A 19,379-nucleotide genomic window follows, 5' to 3' on the forward strand; every position below is an offset into this window, starting at 1 on the left:
TGATTGGCTCTGGTTCTTCTCTTTTAGTCGTTCCACAAAGCAGAACAAAATGATTTGGCAATGCTGCTTTCAGCTGTTACGCTCCAAACCACTGGAACAGCCTTCCAGAGGATCTGACCAGAGCTGAAAATATTGATATTTTTAAACGTAAATTAAAAACCCATTTATTTAGTCTGGTTTTCATGTGGAATTTTACAATTTTAGTGATTTTATTATTTATACTATTTTATACTCTATTTTACTCATGTTTTATCAACATTTTACGACTTTGAGTAACTGTTAATCATTTTGACATTTTGTTGCTTGTTAAGCACTTTGAAATGCATTTGATTTATTCAAAAGTTGCTGTATAAATAAAGTTTGATTGATTGACTGATTGATTACGTACCTACGACGACCAGTTTATCTGACAATATTGTATCGATGTCTCACAGTCTCTACTTTGAAAACAGGCCTAAGTGTCACCTAGTTTACTGTTCCTGGTATTAAAGAGGGTGAATATATTTATTACCTATTAATGTGAAGCATTAATATACAGTATCAGTCAATATAAATCCATAAGGACTTAAGCCAATACATTCCATTTGGTTGTGGAGAAATGCAAAACTACATTGTTATCATTGCAGAATTTCATATAGGCTACATTGCATACTTTTACTTTTAGTACATACTGCAGCTGCCCTTACAAGTATGTACTGTTGTATGAAGTATGCATACAACTGGGACATACTACTTTGTCATAACATTGTACCTTGAACTTTGACCCTCTGGCTCATATATCTGCTGCAGAGGATTGTGGGTCGTAATAGCCAGAAAAGCATGCTGGCTTGCATACTACAAAATACGACCAGATGCAGTAGGACATCCTAGTATTTTTGGCACACTGCATTTGACATACTTAATAATTTAGTATGGTATATGGGTACTGGAACGCAGATTGTCACTGACGGATCTTTTTCACAGCACACATTACAATCGTCAGAGCAGGAAAAGCACAGGTGTTACAAATGACATTAACAATGTCTCTGTTCTATTCAAGTGACCCATTAAGCCATGATAGTGTGAGTTAGTCAACATGCCCGATACCAGGACCCTGAAACGGAAGCGGCCAACTGGAATTCAGCCATCATTTATTGTATTTACAGACGCTTTTCCTACTGTGACATGTCAAAATGTCTCCCATAAAAAAGGTGTATATGAAAAATAACAGGCACAAAAGGACTGCTCAAGAGTATATTCTCACATCATTTATTGTTAAAAATTATAGTTTACATTGTACAAATTTAACCACACTTTCAGACAAGTGTGCATAAAGCAACAAACAAAAAAATGTTACGGTCTGTTTTGCATCAACATTATGGCCCTGTATGACAAAAGAAAACAGCCTGCTTCAAGACTGAACTGCACATTTGCCATTGTCAAAGAAGTCCAGTCACAACTGTTGCCCATAAATCCGGCTCACAGATGAGCACCATCCTTGGTACTAACTAATGTAATACCCACAATTATGGTGGAAACTTTCATACAAGCATCTTTCTCAAATGTAATGTGATTTCCACATGCTGAAAGACGCACTGTGATTTCTGATGTATGCTCATGTACTCGTGACAGCCACAGAACCAAGTCCACAAAAAAACAGTGAGGACTTTCACTCCGCGTCCTCTTCAGCGGGTTCTTCACTCTCCGAGTCATCATTGTCACCGTCTCCCTCCTCCTCCTCTGAGGAGCACTCTTCATCTTTCTCTACAGGTGGCATCTTAATGATAATTTCATCATCTCCATCACTGTCAGCGGCCGTGGATTTCCTCCTCTCCAGGACTGAGGGGGTACCAATTAGTGTGTCCTGAAATTGGAGGAGAGGAGCTCATTAGTCACACATGCTCATTCTGGATTTGTTTAGTTCCAAGTTTTTCCCCTTGAATCTTTAATCTTCACTAGAATTAATACAGTATGTTGGTACATGGGTTTTATCGCGCAGCCACCAAAAGACGCTTGCAATAAGCTTAACGCACCACAGTACTGTAGGCACAGTTAATCTGACCCCAGATCACTGGTACACCAGGGGTCATTTTCAGTATGTGCCAAAGCTAAATAGAACATTAGTGTTGGCCTTACATTACTACATGTAGACTCATCCAGGGAATCGGAGGACTTTTTCTTCTGAGGCACCTGGGCAGCCTGGAAAAGCAAAGAGAACACTAAAGGTTAACATGATGCCACCAAAAGAAAGTATAGATAATAGCAGAGTAGCTCTACAATGTTGAACACCATGTTTTGATCGGAAGAGGATGCCAAATGTCACGGCTCACATGACATTTCAGTCCAGTCGCACAGCAGTTTGTGAAATAGTCAAGAAAGTTTATTTATTGATTCGTGTACGTAGACACGAATTTCAAATTTTTATGAAATCCACATAATTGCGAACCGGGAACTATAAAGAGCAGTGCGAACACTGCGTAGGGAGGAGGTCAGGGTGGATCAAAAAGATTCAATTTCGTGACTATTTCACGAACTGCCGTGAGTGTTGGACATTTACTTATATTGTTAATGTGAAGTTCCCAAGGGCAAAGTGCATATCTAAGGTTGACTGTTTTCATTCTAGGGATGACTTTTTTTTTTTTTAAACTTCCTATCTCAATCTCAAAACACTTACAAATCCAGGGAAGTCGTAGTCAATGCCGTGCGCTGCGAGTCTCTTGCGGAGCTTCGCTTCTTTCCGCAGGAGTTTGCCCTTCATCTTGGTGACCTGCTCTTCTGTGTGCGTCCTGTTGTAGCGTGCAACAGCAGGAAAGGTGGGTTTCTTAAATCCTCTTTGGGAGCCGACAAACAGCTTCTGATGCACACTCTCTGGTGGAATCACATTACCTGTTAAACAGCAAGAGGTGATGATGTTGCATTTTTTGCTTTACATTTACAGTGAGTAAATCATTGTCTGACAAAAGTGTGAAAAATAGACATAAAATAATATCTTTACTGTGATCATTTTGTAAATAGATCTTAAAAATGTACTAACACTAAATCAAGACAGGTCCCATTCTAGTATCATGGCACTGACAGGATCTACTAGACCATTTCTTATCCTCTAGTTGTCCTTGTGCTTTTGTAGGCACATGGGTTTTATCGCTCTGCCAATGGGTGAGCAGGTGATAAGCTTAACGCGCCACAACACTTTAGGCTCAGTTATCTGACTTCAGACCACTGTAACATCTGAGATCATTTTCAGACTGAGCCAAGTTTCAAGCAGGATCATTCCTATAATGTCCAGTCGAACTGATGGGACAACTGCATTATCTAAAATGTCCTAACAACAAAGTTAGCCGACAAACAGCTTCTGATGCACATTCTCTGGTGGAATCACGTTACCTGTTAAACAGCAAGAGGGGTTGATGTTGCATTTTTTGCTTTACATTTACAGTGAGTAAATCATTGTCTGACAAAAGTGTGAAAAATAGGCATAAAATAATATCTTTACTGTGATCATTTTGTAAATAGATCTTAAAAATGTACTATCACTATAAATCAAGACAGGTCCCATTCTAGTATCATGGCACTGACAGGATCTACTAGACCATTTCTTATCTGATTTAACCCGTGTTTAACATGCTGGTAATTAACTTGTATGTGACCAATACTTACATTTGATGAGTCTCTCACCCATGAGGTAATTGTTCATGGTCTCTGCAACAATTCTGGCTACTTCATCACATTCAAACTCTACAAATGCATAGCCTTTGCTGCCACCTGTCTGAGACAATGACAAACAGAAAAATATTATATTAAATAGTTTCACATCACACGTGTGCATTTGATTAATGCCAATCTGACTTCCATTTTAAATGTATTTCCATTGAATGCTTTCATACTGCAGATTATTTTAGTTGTCCTCTAGTTGTCCTTGTGCTTTTGTAGGCACATGGGTTTTATCGCTCTGCCAATGGGTGAGCAGGTGATAAGCTTAACGCGCCACAACACTTTAGGCTCAGTTATCTGACTTCAGACCACTGATACATCTGAGATCATTTTCAGACTGAGCCAAATTTCAGCAGGATCATTCCTACAATGTCCAGTCGAACTGATGGGCCAACTGCATTATCTAAAATGTCCTAACAGCAAAGTTAAAAACTGAAGATGGCATTTTTTTTTTCCAATCTCATGAGAACACATTTACTCTCTGGTGGAAGTCAACTGAATTAGGCTTTGTAGGGTTATAGATGTGTCAGACACGTTTGTGTATTTCATCTGTGTTACCTTTTTACTCCTGGACAGCCGCAGCCTCAGGACTTTCCCAAACTGTTCGAAGTAAGATTTGAGCTGAGGTTCAAACAGCCCATGTGGAAGGTGACTGACATAAACCACTCCAGGGGCCAAACGCCCCCCCTGTAAAAAATAAATAAATAATAAAATTACAATAAAACAAGAGGACAGAGTTACATAGAAAATGAATTAACACTTGTACATTGTGTAATGTCAAGCAGGAATCAGTTATGCATGTATTTTATTATTGCACAGTTCAACTAAGATATAAGCAGATATGGGCTACTTCTACATTATACTGGGTGTGTTTTAATGGATAAATTTCATGTACACAGAACGAGACAGGTCTTTTTCATTGTAGACATTTTTGTCATGTCACAGGTGTAAATAATAAAATGAATGATGGCTGAGTTCCATTAAGCTGCTTCTCTCACACTGTCCTGACTTACTGGGGCCAACATTCATGTCACCAGTAACACCTGTGCTTGCTTTAACGTGGCAGAAGGCAGACTATTTTTGGCATTATTGTGCAAAAATTCCATAATAACCTTTCAGCATATTGTAATTCAAGTGCTCTGAGAGATAGCTTGACTTCTGCACCTCCTCATGGCTCTGTTTTCAGGCTTTAAACAAATCTAGCCCGTGACGGGAGACTTTGTCCAATCACAGGTCATTTCAGAGAGAGATCGTTCCTATTGGCTGTGCTCTGGCTGGTGGGCGGTGCTTGGTAATTCCTCAACTGATCTCCACATGGCTAGATAACTAGACTCCTGCACCTCCTCATGGCTGTTTTCAGGCCTTACAAACTCTAGGCTGTGAAGACTTCAACCAAAAATAACTTTTTGTAATCATATTTGCTCCATTTCTACCCACTGCAGCTGTAATGTCTGCAGTAAAAAAAAAAGGGCATTATTGTCCTCCCCTAATATAAATATATATATATTTTTTAATTTAATTTATACCTAGATTATTTAGGCAAGCAGCAAACAAAAAGATTATGAATATTATTATGAATAGTTGTTTGGTTCCTAGGACAATTACATTATTATATTATAACAATTATAATATTATTACACTAACTGTATTTTGGTTACTATTTGTGCTATAATTGTTATACATTAGTTTAATATTACTTATTATGTAATGTATAAAGATCTTTAAATGCACAATAATGCATTTTGTATCAACAAAGAATATCATTATTAAATGTATTTTATTTATGTATTAGTTTATTTGACAGGGACAACACATAGGCATGGTTACACTTAATTAAAGTGCATCCTATGCAAGGTAGAGGACTTCCACCCAGAGCTCATATACTGCTCTTATCCCTGGTTAGCTTAGCATCAGACAGACACGAGTCACGCTTCATGGCCTGTTTGTGCTTTGGGCCTGTAGCAAAGTCTGTCACCCTGTCGAATAAAAACACTATGATGGAGCCAACATTTTAATTACCAGACTATTATGTGGATAAATTATGTGGCTGCGAAGTTCAACACTGACGTTACTAGACCGGGTACAGACGGGCCTGCAGTCACCAGAGCTAACATGTATATTTAGGTAACACAAACAGACGGGTTACGGAATAATGTGCAACACTGTGTTACCCTTTGTAAGCAGGAATATATACTGTTGAATAAACTAAACAACAGCAGCCTCGTGTTACGGGTTAAGGCTTCACGCTGGTTTGATGTGGACCTACTGTACCTTGCTGGCTGTGTTCTTCTTCGCCTCCTGCATCTTCTTCTTGAACTCGGACTCTTGTTTTGGGTTCAGAGCCAGCAGCTGTTTGGCCGGCTTGGGAGCCGTTTCTGCTTTACTTTCAGTCATTTTGGATTTAATTAATGATACGAGACATATAGTGCAGAATGAAAACACGCCGTCAGTCAACTACGATGCATCTACGAACCACGCTGGCTTCTTCATCCGGTTGACCATGTGGTGCTGCCAGCCAGAGAGATGCGGAGGGAAGGTCTGACTGTGACCTCTACAGTGGTGAGCTGGAAACAGCGCCACCTACAGGTCTGGAGGATTACACCATCAAAGGGCTCCCATACAGATAACATGTGGAAGCCCTTTTCTGCCACTTGACACAAAACCACAGGGCTACTTAAAGTGGCAGTATAGGCAGTATATATTTGGCATCAATGGGCAAAAATTCCATAATAACCTTTCGTCATATTGTAATTCAAGTGTTCTGAGAGAAAACTAGACTTCTGCACCTCCTCATGGCTCTGTTCTCAGGCTTTAGAAAATCTATCCCGTGACGGGAGACTTTGACCAATCACAGGTCCTTTCACTCAAAGAGAGTGTTCCTATTGGCTGTGCTCCGGTCATGTGACCGGAACTTGGCGTTCCTTCACCAGATTTGACAAACTTTCTAATTTCACAGCTAAACAGTACACTACAAGATGATTCTGAAAACATTTGAGGCGAGAAATAGTCATTACAGTAACAGAATATTGATTCATATTTGATCAGCGCTGCCTAGTTTGACCGTTTGGTCGGAATTCGCGAGTGATTGACAGCCGGCTCTCATAGACGGCAGCTGGACAGCAGACCTCAGATCAGCTCTGATTGGTTGTTTTCCTCCGGTAAGTGAAATCTTGCAGATGCCGTTAGGAGCACCGGAGGACACCAAAGGACACAGAGGCACATGATTTTTTTCAGGTTACCTGTTTCATGTACTACTGTCACGATATAGCGACCATTTATAAAAATAACTTTTTTTAAATCATATTTGCTCCAATATCGCCAACTTCAGCTTGAAGAAATATCAAGCACCGCCCACCAGCCGGAGCACAGCCAATAGGAACGCTCAATGGGAACGCTCTCTCTCTGATATGATGTTTTAAAGACTGAAAACAGAGCCATAATGAGTGGCAGAAGTCTAGTTTTCTCTCAGAACACTTGAATTACAATATGCTGAAAGGTTATTATGTCCAACGATGCCAAAAACCTTCTGCCTACTGAAGCTTTAAGAATTTTAATTATTAAGTGATCTTCTATGACTCATCCCCTAATTATAAAATAGTATCTCATAATTATGATTTATGATTTCCTCTATGTATGGGACTGTATTGCCTATATTCCCATTAAAATATTTGCACAATGCACAATTCATATATGTCCCCAAGGTATTGTAATTCATAACATAGGCTATATAGACTTTGAATTTCATTTCTTTTTTTCATTTTATTTGTTTCATTGAAATATTTCTTGACTATATATCTGAGATATCTCACTATTAGATAATGGGACATGTTTAATGCGATCTTTTTGACTTATTATCTCTAATAAGTAAAACTATAATATATATATATATACATATATATATATATGTATATATATATATATACATATATATAATAATTATAATATACCATCTCATGAGTATGAATGAATAGCACACAACTATAATATATTGTGTCATAATCATTAGATAATATTCATAATTATGATTTTAAAAACCCACTTATTAATGAGACTTAATTGTATAGTGGATTTTTTTTTTTTTTCAAATACTGGAAATGGATTTCCATCAAAAAGATCAGACAAATAACAAATTAAAAAATAAACACACACATACACTAAGAAGAAAAAAAAATCCAGAGGTTAATTTGAATAACAATGCTGCTGCACAGCATTCACACAATTAATTAGCCTACTTCTTATGTGTCGACTGGAATAATGTTACAGGACAAAAAAAGGAAAAGGAAGGAGGATCAGAAGACGAGGAGGAGAAAGTAAAAACAAGGGGGTGGGGTGTTTACCCGTAAAATAATGAGGCGAGACACACATCAGATAGAGATCAGCAGTGCAGTGCACACAGCAACATCAGTGGCTCTGAACTCATGACATGGCAACAAAAATCATCTATTTCACCGTGAATGGGAAACCAGAGCAGGCTGAGTTCTCCGTGGATTGCCCTGCACAGGATGTCAAAGGTAGGAGCACTATTTAAAGTTCACTTATTTATATCAGTAAAGCGTTTAAGGTATGTCTGAGTGCATATGCATATGCATGTATCCACATGTGCAATTATAGTGTATGAAAATTCCTATCTGTGACATCTGTGACATGATCCATTTTTATCATAATGTACATTTGACAAACTTCTCCCATGTTTACCATCATTCTATTGGAAGAAGGTAAATATAATGTGAATATCTGATATATTATTTAGTTGTATAGATTATTAACAGATTCAATGACAGACAACTATTCAAACAGTTGTTTTTTTTGTAAACCAAACAAGAAAACAATCTTGGTATCAAGTAAGTCTTATTGGATCAAATGCACAGTTAGTCATTACACCAGCAGATGGGAAAACTGTATAAGTGTTGTGGAGGTTGTCTGAGCTACAGACAGCAATACAGCTGCCACTGACAGCTCCTCACTGGTCTCACAGGTCGGGGGCTTTGTCTAGCACTGGCTTCACATGTTCTTCATGTTTGAAATGGCGAGGAAGGCAAAAAAAAAAACACTTTATTGAAGATCTCAAATATAATGTTAATGAGCATGGCGTTGTTTGTAATTTGAGTGCATCTGTGGCAATCTATATAAAAGTGGTACCATTTTCTCAGGCACACTTTATAAAGGGCTCAAAAGCTGTAACTAAATGCTTTATTAATGTCAATCAATCATTTACAAATGCTTATAGATCAGTAATAAGTCATTATCAAGAACATTCTTTTGGGTTGTTATGAAAATTCACTTTGGTCTATATGTTTGTCCTTTATATCTAATAATGCAAATACATGTATAATGTATAATAAATGCTCACACGGTCTCATTAGTCAAAGGGATTTTGCACAACCTGGCAACTCAAATGTGTTTTTGTTAATAATAATAATGGTATAATTGATCTATAAGGCTTTAGTGCATTATTCATTAACAATTAATATAAATGGTAATTGGACTTGCACTTATACAGCGCCTTTCTAGTCACTCAACCACTCAAAACACTTTACACTACATGTCAGCATTCACCCATCACACATATTCACACACGGATTGGCAGAGGCTGCCATGCAAGGTGCCAACCTGCCCATCAGGATCTAAACACTCATTCATACACCGATGGCACAGCCTTCAGGAGCATTTTAGGGCTCAGTATCTTGCTCAAGGATACTTCGACAAGTGGACTGGAGGAGTAGGGAATCAAATGCCGACCTTCCGATTGGTGGACGACCTACTTACAGGGCTTTCCAACCACACCCATTGGTCTTCCCTATAGCAGCTAATCATTTCTCAGAGCATGGTGTGAAATGAAGGGCTCACCGTTCTTTTCAGATCTGTTCCGCTCTGCGGCCGAGGCAGGACCCCATGACATCCTGAAGCTGTACAACCCCAAAGGCAACATCATCAACATCTCCCCGAGTCTGGAGCCCAACGCCCCAAACTCTTGCTACAAGCTAGAGGTGGTGGCCGCCGACTGCAACAGTGAGCCGTTAGGTATCTTTAACTTTGCACCATGGGAATCGCAGTGCTTGGGCTTATTTAAAAGTTGTTGACAGACAGTCTCTCTCTTTTCTTGTCATTTCAGGTGCGGAGCTTGCTGGTGCACTAGGATTTGACCTCTGCTCTATGGAGAAAAGGTAGGCAGAGTGGGAAATAAGGTCAGAGATCTGGCATTTGGGTGCATTATACTTTGAACAGGGGCAAAACTTTGATACGCTGAACAGCACAGAGCAAAGATCTAGATGACTGTGTGGTGTGTGTGATCTCAGACTGCAGGGCCTGGAGAAGAAAATCCTGATCGAGGCCAGTGAGACTCCTGCAGTTGTGTATGAGATGAAGAAACAGGTGGATTCCTTCCGGCAGAAACTAGAGGTACAGACAAAGTACTCTATGGCTTTAAAGCTACTCGGGGAAAACGACATGGAAGTTATTAAAGCTTCAGAAGGCAGAACGTTTTTGGCATCATTGGAGAAAAATTCCATAATAACCTTTCGGCATATTGTAATTCAAGTGTTCTGAGAGAAAACTAGACGTCTGCACCTCCTCAAGGCTCTGTTTTCAGGCTTTAAAACATCTAGCGTGTGACGGGAGACTTTGGCCAATCACAGGTCATTTCAGAGAGAGAGCGTTCCTACTGAGCGTTCCTATTGGCTGTGCTCTGGCTGGTGGGCGGTGCTTGGTATTTCCTCAACTGATCTCAACATGGCTGCCGGGTCACAAACTTTCTAATTTTACAGCTAAACAGTAGACTACAAAATGTTTCTGAAAACATTTGAGGTGAGCAATAAGCATTATAGTAACAGAATATTGATTCATATTTGATCAGCGCTGCCTAGTTTGACCGTTTGATCGGAGTTTGCGAGTGATTGACAGCTGCTCAGAGACAGCAGGCTCCAGATCAGCTCTGACCCTCTTCTACCCACCGAAGCTTTAATATGAAAATTCAACGACCTCAACCTCATTTCCAGCATTAGCAGCCAGCTATTTTCAGATCATGTGTAATTGCCTATTTGTTGAAGGGTCAATCTGGGGATTTGATGTGATGAACAATGTTCTGCTCCGACCTCCAGCCTCTGCTGACTGGATTTATTTTCAGAGTGTGGAGCATCTGAGCTGGCTGGGATTGTTTAAAGACCTGTCAGAGGGAACACACAAGCCCTCCCCGTTCTACCACAAGAGAACCCTGCATAAAACCAGGAAGGAGTGCGAGCATGTACGGGAAAAGTTTCTTCAAATGAGGCACGTTCACATGCAAAACTCCTCCATATATTATATGTTTTAATATCTAGTAATCACTGAAGGGGATATATCATGAAAAAAAACTCCTTTTTTCAGTGCTTGTGTGCATACATTTGGGTATCGGGAGTGCCTACCAACCCACAAGGGTTATTATAGTAAACTGTAAATTATTAAACGAAAAAGAAAATAAGCGGTGAAAAATATTGTATAAAAACTGAAACTAAATAAAAATTATATTATTTAAGAAATACTAAAACTAAACTGAAACGATATTGCCTCGTTAAAATGTTAATAAAACTTAAATAAAAATGAACGTAAATTCATTTTAGTTTTTTAGCTAAAATATAAAATAAAATAAAATAAAATAAAATAAAATTCAATTCAATTCAATTTAAAAAAGAGGTAGAAGTACAGTAGTACAGTAGGAGAAAAATTATATGTCTTTTGAACATTAAAGTATGTAAACATGTTCTAGTAGAAACCCAAAATACAAGTATGAACCTGGAAATGAACATGATACGTCCCCTTTAATGCTTATGTTGTCACCTTTGCAGCTCCCTGGAGGTATCAGTGGAAGTGAGGCAGTACTTAAAGACCCCAACCTTTGATAACTGGTACGTTTCGACTCGGCCAGTATGAATCTGGAAAAGCTTTAATGTCACCTGCAGCATCAATGTTCATCACCATGATGTGCTGGATGTCCGTGTGCCTGTATGATCACAAACAAACAAACAAACAAACAAACAAACAGTGCACCTGTTTCCTCAGTGAACAGACAGTGAGGTGAGGCAGACGGTCGGCTAATGACAGTCGTGCCCGACAAGCACCTCTGATGCACTTCTGAAGAGGATGGGAGACGTCACCCATTTCTTCTGATCGACACACTCATCTCAATATGAATAGGCCTGCAGAGGGCTCACAAATCAAAAGGTCTTTGTTAAAAGGCTTAATCAACAAACCATGTTTGAAGTGGGCTTCATGGGGAGGAAGTGCATGCTGAATTCAGTAAGGCTCGGTCATCATTTCATTTGTCCGAAAGCTTTTAAAGCAAACCCACAATGGTGGCGGAGGATAGATATGCGTTTATGCACAGGCTACAGAATGAGAACTGAAGCTTGGAGCGTCACATAATCATAATAAATTAGGAATCCTTTGAAACCCTGATAACATATGCTTTTCTTTGCTCCCTGCTATGTGGGCATAGAGGTATTATTAGGCTCTACATTTTTGTTGTTGTCAACAAATCCCATGAAAAAAACAATAATGTGTTAGTCTGTATTTCAACACTTATGACTTCCCTACCCTGTCTGTCGCACTCAGCCCCAAGCCATTCCATTCCTGCTCAACACATACATCTTTAAAAAATAATAATCCAAAAATATATAATTAATTTTTTTTAAAAAGGCTCAGCAATTTTCTGAAACAGCTGGGCACTGTTTTAAGCAAACGTTAGAAGTAAATAGTGAATTTTTTGGAGATAACATATATATATATTATATAAACACACATATATACAGTATATACACACACACAAAGATTTATGCTTCATTGCAAGTGTTTTCAAACAGTATTTTTGTTGCTGATGTTTTGTTGTTTTTTATCATCAGCATTATTATTTGCATATTTGTAGATATAAGTCCAAAAGAAAGTTGAACTGGAGGTGCCCTCCTATATTGTATTGTGTGTGTGTGTATGTGTGTTTGTGTGTGCAGGCAGTGGGAGGACGCAGAGATCATGGTGCTCCTGCAGGTCATGTACACAGATTTAGATTTCATAGCGGTCTTCAACATTGAGCCTGAAGTGCTGCAACAGTTCCTGTTTGAGGTCTATCGCAGATACAACAACATCCCTTTCCACAACTTCAAGCACTGCTTTTGTGTTACCCAGATGGTGAGTGTGCGTGTTTGTCAGAGTGACCTTTTTATCAGGGGCAAAAAATAGAAAGCCCAATTGTGTGTGTAATCATGAAATTGTGCAATTATGCCATCACCTTGATGACTAATTGGTGAAGGACGTCTGGCCCTCAGGGAGGGAGAGGTGACTCAAATCAGTGGACTGCTCTGCAGGTTATCTCAACACAATCCATGAAGGAGGACACCTGGTGGATTAAATTATAGCTGATGCATAGAGGATTCATTCTATAAACCTGCATTAATCAATATGTTTGATATCATTAAATTAGAAGCCTCTGTGTAATATAAAAGTGTTGGCTTATATGAACAAAATCACAGAGAATTAGTACCTAACTCTACCATTCTTTAGGCCTTTTAGCCGCGTTAAGCTCATTGTTTTTGTTCAACATGTAGAGGTTTAAAGCTGCAGTAAGCAACAAGTTTTTGGCATCATTGGGCAAAAAGTCCATAACAACCTCTCACTATATTGTAAATCAAGTGTTCTGAGAGAAAACTAGAGTTCTGCACCTCCTCATGGCTCAGGCTAGATGTTTTAAAGCCTGAAAACCTCTGTTTTCAGGCTTTAAAACATCTAGCCTGTGACGGGAGACTTTGGCCAATCACAGGTAATTTCAGAGAGAGCGTTCCTGCCTGCTGCTTCAATCTTTAAGAGTAGATTGCAGCCTTCTTTTTCCACACATGACAACGTCTCTAGTCCCCATTGTGTACTTATTATTAATCTCTTGAGCAGATGTATGGTTTGATCTGGCTGACTGACCTAAAGAGTAAGATGGACAGCGTCGACCTGCTGATCATGTTGACCTCTGCGGTCTGCCACGACCTCGACCACACAGGATACAACAATGCCTATCAGGTATATGAAATCCCCTCTTTGATCTTCCACAGACAGTGTTTCCTTGCTGAGCCACAACAATTGGTCAATTATATCAGCTAATATATACTGGTACTTGTTTACCTTACATACAGCATCTGACACCAGCACATTATATACCCTCACAGTGTTTACGTCCTGTTGTATTTGACCTTTTTGCTGTCAGTCCTATTTTCCAACACCTTATATAATTTTATTCATCTCATTTTAATTTAAAAACCCTGAATTCTCAAGTTGTGTAAATATAACATAGACATTTTTATCCAGTTTCCTGCTTTTGTCCCTTGAGGCTATAGCACCAAAGCATACAGAACTGATTCAGCATCAACTGTATTTCTTTCAGATTAATGCTCGGACTGAACTTGCTCTCCGCTACAATGACATCTCTCCGCTGGAGAACCACCACTGTGCTGTAGCTTTTGAGATACTGGAGAAGGTAAGGATGACAACCCGCTGTTTGTTCAAATCTTTCTGTCCAAGCTGCCATGAAACATACATTTTAGTTTAAGGATTTGAATAAACCTGTACAAGGCCAGGGGCTATCACCATAACATGGAGCCTGTCAACTACGCAGCGGCAATGAACAGAGGGTTTTCTGTTTTCTAGACAGAGAGCAACATCTTCAGAAATTTGTCCATGGATCAATACAAACGGATAAGGGAAGGGATCATCAAGTGAGATCATCTTTCTGATTCTCTTAGCATGTACATTTTCTCATGTGGTTCAGTCATGATAGCATAACAGCATATGCTTTTTATTATGTCGTAATTGCAGATGCATTCTGGCCACTGACATGACGAGACACAATGAGATTCTCAACAAGTTCAAGTCCATCCTGCCAGCATTTGACTTCACCAACAAGGACCACAGAGAGGTGGTAAGAAGGCACACTGACGATTACTACTTGTAATCTGCATGTTTCTGTATGCTGGACTAACATGATGTCACCAAATTTATTTGGTCTGATTAGGCAGAATAAGCAAAAGCATTGAAATAATTTAGATTGCTAGATGGAAAAGCATGCATTAAACCTGCAGTAGGCGAAATGTTTTTGGCATCATTGGGCAAAAATTCCATAATAACCTTTCAGCATATTGTAGTTCAAGTGTTCTGAGAGAAAACTACACTTCTGCACCTCCTCATGGCTCTGTTTTCAGGCTTTAGAAAATCTAGCCTGTGACGGGAGACTTTGGCCAATCACGGGCCATTTCAGAGAGAGAGCGTTCCTATTGGCTGTTCATTCAACGGAGGCAGCTGTCAATTGCTCACAAACTCCGATCAAATGGTCAAACTAGTCAGCGCTGATCAAATATGAATCAATATTCTGTTACTGTAATGCCTATTTCTCTCATCAAATGTTTTCAGAAACATCTTGTAGTGTACTGTTTAGCTGTAAAATGAGAACGTTTGCTCCGGCTGGTGGGCGGTGCTTGGTATTTCCTCAACAGATCTCAACATGGCTGCCGGGTCACAAACTTTCTCATTTTACAACTAAACAGTACACTAACATTACATTACCAACCCTAGCTTTAAAACTTTTTTGTGAAACCCCCAAACTGTTTTTGCTTTCAGTGGAGCTCAGTCTCTTTGAGGCCCCATCATAATTCAAACACTGGCCAAAGCTGACAGTGGTTAAACTCTATACCTCTATGTTTCTCTCATACTTTATGGGTAGCTGTCTACTATCTGATTTTTGTCCTGTTGTGTGCAGCTGATGATGATTCTGATCAAAGTGAGCGACATCTCCAACGAGGCACGGCCCATGGAGGTGGCTGAGCCCTGGTTGGACTGCCTTCTGCAGGAATTTTTCAACCAGGTAACTGAGTCCTACTGTATGTAAAGACTGTGACAACACCTGGATATTAGTTTCACAACTATAGAGGATTTTTTTTACATTTTGCCTCACATGATCTGACCTTCTTGGTCAATTAAATGTATGTGTTGTTCTAATTCAAAATCTTGTAAAGGCATAACCTGAAGCTTTCAGATTCAGGGGCAATTGAAATAAATGACAAAATCAAAAGTAACACAAGCCAGCCCTGCTAAGTGTCTCCCCATTAATTCCAGCTGTGTCGTCTATCTGCCCTCAGAGTGATGTGGAGAAGTTAGAGGGTCTTCCAGTCACCCCCTTCATGGATCGGGACAAAGTAACCAAGCCTTCATCTCAAACAGGCTTCATCAGATTTGTCCTTTTGCCTCTCTTCATTGAGCTGGCCAACCTCTTCCCCTGCCTGGAGGTAATTGATTTTAAAGGTCCCATATTGTAAAAAGGGAGATTTTCATGTCTTTTATATTATAAAACTGGTTTAAGTGCTATATAAATACTGTTAAACTATCAAATACGGAGAAATACACACAGCCCGTATTCAGAAATTGTGCGTTTGAAACAAGCTGTTAGGATATCTGTCCATTTGTGATGTCACAAATATACAATATTTACTGTAGATGATTACACAGTTTTAAACATAAACATTCGAAATGTGTCCCAGTTTATATCCTGCTGCAGTGTATGTAAATAACATCAGCTGACAGGAAGTAAACATGGACCCAAGCTGTTACCTAGCAATGCAATTCCATTGCAATTCCATTGCAGTTCCATTGCAATTCCATTGAATTGCGCTAAAACGGAGCATTTCAGACAGAGGGTAAATACAGGTATATTCAGGCAGACAGTATGAGGAAAATAAAGATTTTTTTTTTACATTAAAGCATATAAACATGTTCTAGTAGAAACACAAAATACAAGAATGAACCTGAAAATGAGCACAATATGGGACCTTTAAAAGATTCACCGTATGGGAATGACTTACTATATGAAGAGTGGACACGGTTGAAGGAAAGTTTGCTCACTTGGGGTGGAATTTGATCAATTCTTCATTCATTCTGCAGCAACACATTATCGACCCGGTACGGAAGGCTCTTGATTACTACACAGAGATGGAGAAAGCACTGGAGCGGGAGAAACAGACCCGGGCTCAGAGCGAGAATGCAGCCAAGAAGGAGACGACCGCAGGCCCACAGAGAACAGCTGACAGCACCACAGACGCTGGGCCTGAAGCCTCGAAAACAGACACACAGTGACCTGTGGTGGACGGCACATTTGAGAACTGGACAGCAGCTATCTTGGGCATTTTATCTAAAGATTGTATCATTATAGATTAATTTGAATTTACTTTTGTTTATTTACTGGGCTAAGCACAGGTATTCTGTTCTAATCAGTGTTTGTTGTAGTTTTGGTGTATGCAGTAGTAAATGTCATGTGAAGAGGTGGAACCTAACTTTTACTTTTAGGAGTTCAATACAAATTCTCAACAGTAAGACAGTTTTAAAAAGTATTTCCAAAGTAGGGTACAACAAATTTGCCTGACTTATATTTTATGACAGAAAAAAAAAAAATTATATTGCAAAAGAAAATGTGTGACAAATGATTCATGGATTATAGATATGAACAGTTCGGCATTTTAGGTCACACATCCAAAGTATGGCATTATTTCACTGTTGACGAGGAAGTCTTGACAAAAATGCATTTCTTTTAAAATCTCCACTGTTTGTTTCGGAATAAATAAACTGTTTATACTGTTGGATTGGTTACATTGCATCAGTATCAGGTAATAAAACACACTAGAGACCATCTTGTGATGGAATCACACCAGCCACTACACCAAATTGGGCCAGGGGCGTAAAGTGGAGGGGGTAATGGCCCCTACCTCACTTCCTACCCCCCTACTTCCAGCGCCCTTGCTCAGACCACACCCATCTTTGATCTCAACCTTCATTTTGATCTCAACTACACACCTGTAAAGTTTCGTAACTACATATTGCACGGTTGTGACTTTATCGTGGTCACATAATCTGTCCACAGACACACTGACAGAAACATAAACACCTGGCAAAGTACTCCAAACCTCTTTGTGGTCTTCTCATACTACTATTTGTTTTGGATGAGGTACAGTACAAACAGTATGTAGAAAGTTGTGTTACACTTTATGTCTCTATGTGGTATGGACTGCTGTTTCTCAGGCGACCTTTCCAGCGTCATCCACTGTTACTGTTGTAAGCAGTAGCCTATACACACTAAACCTATTCCTTGTATTCAAACCATAAAGATAAATGTACGAGTGAATGTGTTAAAGTCAGTATCACCCTCACTTAAATTCTACAAATTCTATAACTCTCGTCCAACTTAACTGACAGGATGGGTGTCACATCCCTGGCAGACCCAGAATCAGCACCCTGGACAGCGCTGGTGAGACACTGTGGTGCCAAGAACTACCTAAAATGACAGAAACCATATTTGGGAGAAATTTATTTGACGTGTACTTTGACTTTTTAGTTTGGCCCATGTTCTATCCACTAACATGGAGGGGACGGGATTTATGACCTATATTGCAGCCAGCCACCAGGGGGCGATGGAGATGTTTTGGCTTCACTTTTGGGGAGCTGTCATGTCGTCCATCTTTGTATACAGCCTATGGTATGACTGTTCTTAAAGTGAGTAAGTTGTAACAGATGCAGTGATTTACATGCCTACCTTTTGTTTTTCTCCCCATGCAAATGACTCAAGTGTAACCGGAAAGCGTTTGATCATCATTTGTCGCCGACACTGATAGTCCTCTGACAGAACTTGATTGATCTTTTTAACTTCCACATGAGAAACAGATAAGAAAAAAAGGTTGAAATGTTATGTTAAAGCTCATGTATGAGTTACATGATGATGTGTAATGAACTGGTAACAGCCCCAGCAACATACCCACTGCTCTGAGCTGAGGCTGGTGTTCAGAAGCGGGTTTGTCATGTCTCCACACGGTAAGCTTTGATTCCACCTGCATTCAAATTAAAAAATCCATAGAGTTCTTCTCAGTCATGACTTATACACATCTCAGTCTCTCTTATATCAGACTTACCTCACTCAGCACATCTGTAAATTGAGAGGAGGTGTCCATGTCCAGGACATGCAGCAGTAATATCCATTCTGCCTGCATCTCATCCCGTCCTTCTGTCTTTGTCAGCATCATCTTCATATTCCTGACAAAACTCGCTTGCAATTCTGACACGAGGAACTCTATAGGATTGAACAATAACTCCCGTCATTTAAAAAGTTGGACAGGAAATGTACAAATCCATGGACACTACAATCATGTTACTCTACAACAGAACCCACCAGACTCCTGTTATTTCTCACCAGTGACTTTGTTGAGGATGATACGGCCCCAGCACCTCTGATGTCAGCGCAGTGAGAGGAGACAACATGTTTGACAGTAAAACTCTCAACTCTCCCACCATGAGGCAATTTTTTATACGCCACATTTCAACAAGTGCTTTATATTAAAATGCATAAAGCAATAAGTACAGAAGAATATCATAAACAAAATAGAACAACCGTCCTGTACAGTATAGTACAATATAATATAATATAAAACTGGGAAAAGAAAGTTCGGAAACTTGTGTTTGGTGGATTATTTCTCTGTTGTTACAATGCTAATGGTCATTGTATTTTACATCGTTGGAAAGCCTGTTTATTTACCTTCACAATGATGTCCAACTTGTAAGGATCATGCATTTGTGGGATGAGCAGCACAGCTGATTATGTGGGTAGCGCCCAAGAAAAATGTGCCAAAATGCTCTGCCAATGGTAAACA

At 39.4% G+C, this 19,379-nt stretch overlaps 3 protein-coding genes and 3 non-coding genes across 8 annotated transcripts; 1 reads left to right on the forward strand and 5 right to left on the reverse strand.

The window, feature by feature from the left end:
- Positions 1-1,227: 1,227 nt before the first annotated feature.
- On the reverse strand, positions 1,228-6,270 carry nifk (nucleolar protein interacting with the FHA domain of MKI67). The gene is made up of 6 exons (XM_037790498.1): positions 5,962-6,270; positions 4,249-4,377; positions 3,637-3,745; positions 2,654-2,865; positions 2,116-2,178; positions 1,228-1,843 (listed from the first exon to the last, which is right to left on the reverse strand). The coding sequence occupies exons 1-6, from the start codon at positions 6,082-6,084 to the stop codon at positions 1,649-1,651; spliced, it is 831 nt and encodes a 276-aa protein (XP_037646426.1). The 5' UTR covers positions 6,085-6,270; the 3' UTR covers positions 1,228-1,648.
- LOC119500942 lies at positions 1,949-2,080 on the reverse strand. Its single transcript, XR_005209730.1, has one exon. It is a non-coding gene; the product is annotated as a small nucleolar RNA ACA64 (small nucleolar RNA).
- On the reverse strand, positions 3,099-3,228 carry LOC119500947. Its single transcript, XR_005209734.1, has one exon. It is a non-coding gene; the product is annotated as a small nucleolar RNA ACA64 (small nucleolar RNA).
- On the reverse strand, positions 3,902-4,031 carry LOC119500941. Its single transcript, XR_005209729.1, has one exon. It is a non-coding gene; the product is annotated as a small nucleolar RNA ACA64 (small nucleolar RNA).
- A 1,789-nt stretch (positions 6,271-8,059) lies between the features above and the next one.
- Positions 8,060-17,318, forward strand: LOC119500654 (high affinity cGMP-specific 3',5'-cyclic phosphodiesterase 9A). Of its 2 annotated transcripts, none has more exons than XM_037790496.1 (14): positions 8,060-8,201; positions 9,550-9,711; positions 9,803-9,854; positions 9,987-10,089; positions 10,814-10,956; positions 11,511-11,570; positions 12,669-12,846; positions 13,600-13,722; positions 14,084-14,176; positions 14,347-14,414; positions 14,515-14,617; positions 15,452-15,556; positions 15,831-15,977; positions 16,630-17,318. In XM_037790496.1, the coding sequence occupies exons 1-14, from the start codon at positions 8,114-8,116 to the stop codon at positions 16,819-16,821; spliced, it is 1,617 nt and encodes a 538-aa protein (XP_037646424.1). In that variant the 5' UTR covers positions 8,060-8,113; the 3' UTR covers positions 16,822-17,318. The 2 variants fall into 2 exon arrangements, with proteins under 2 accessions (XP_037646424.1, XP_037646425.1); XM_037790497.1 differs by having other exon boundaries at positions 9,550-9,699.
- Positions 17,319-17,452: 134 nt separating this feature from the next.
- On the reverse strand, positions 17,453-19,022 carry LOC119500657 (protein FAM98B-like). 2 transcript variants are annotated; one of them, XM_037790499.1, is made up of 5 exons: positions 18,923-19,022; positions 18,645-18,802; positions 18,491-18,563; positions 18,272-18,381; positions 17,453-18,013 (listed from the first exon to the last, which is right to left on the reverse strand). In XM_037790499.1, exons 2-5 carry the CDS (start codon positions 18,759-18,761, stop codon positions 17,966-17,968), a joined length of 348 nt encoding a protein of 115 aa, XP_037646427.1. In that variant the 5' UTR covers positions 18,762-18,802; positions 18,923-19,022; the 3' UTR covers positions 17,453-17,965. The 2 variants fall into 2 exon arrangements, with proteins under 2 accessions (XP_037646427.1, XP_037646428.1); XM_037790500.1 differs by having other exon boundaries at positions 18,902-18,988.
- Between the last annotated feature and the right edge of the window lie 357 nt (positions 19,023-19,379).

This window comes from Sebastes umbrosus, chromosome 13 (assembly GCF_015220745.1).
Source record: "Sebastes umbrosus isolate fSebUmb1 chromosome 13, fSebUmb1.pri, whole genome shotgun sequence".
Lineage (NCBI taxonomy): Eukaryota > Metazoa > Chordata > Actinopteri > Perciformes > Sebastidae > Sebastes > Sebastes umbrosus.

Excerpts from the sequence above, each read along its gene's own strand:
- nifk (XM_037790498.1), bottom strand. The coding sequence starts at position 6,084 with ATGACTGAAAGTAAAGCAGAAACGGCTCCCAAGCCGGCCAAACAGCTG. Across the intron at positions 4,378-5,961 it reads AGAAGAACACAGCCAGCAAG|GGGGGGCGTTTGGCCCCTGG; the intron begins GTACAGTAGGTC and ends TATTTTTTACAG. Across the intron at positions 2,866-3,636 it reads GGGTGAGAGACTCATCAAAT|GTAATGTGATTCCACCAGAG; the intron begins GTAAGTATTGGT and ends GCTGTTTAACAG.
- LOC119500657 (XM_037790499.1), bottom strand. The coding sequence starts at position 18,761 with ATGAAGATGATGCTGACAAAGACAGAAGGACGGGATGAGATGCAGGCA. Across the intron at positions 18,564-18,644 it reads TTACAGATGTGCTGAGTGAG|GTGGAATCAAAGCTTACCGT; the intron begins GTAAGTCTGATA and ends ATTTGAATGCAG. Across the intron at positions 18,382-18,490 it reads GCCTCAGCTCAGAGCAGTGG|TTAAAAAGATCAATCAAGTT; the intron begins GTATGTTGCTGG and ends CTCATGTGGAAG.
- LOC119500654 (XM_037790496.1), top strand. The coding sequence starts at position 8,114 with ATGGCAACAAAAATCATCTATTTCACCGTGAATGGGAAACCAGAGCAG. Across the intron at positions 8,202-9,549 it reads CCCTGCACAGGATGTCAAAG|ATCTGTTCCGCTCTGCGGCC; the intron begins GTAGGAGCACTA and ends CGTTCTTTTCAG. Across the intron at positions 13,723-14,083 it reads GATACAACAATGCCTATCAG|ATTAATGCTCGGACTGAACT; the intron begins GTATATGAAATC and ends TATTTCTTTCAG.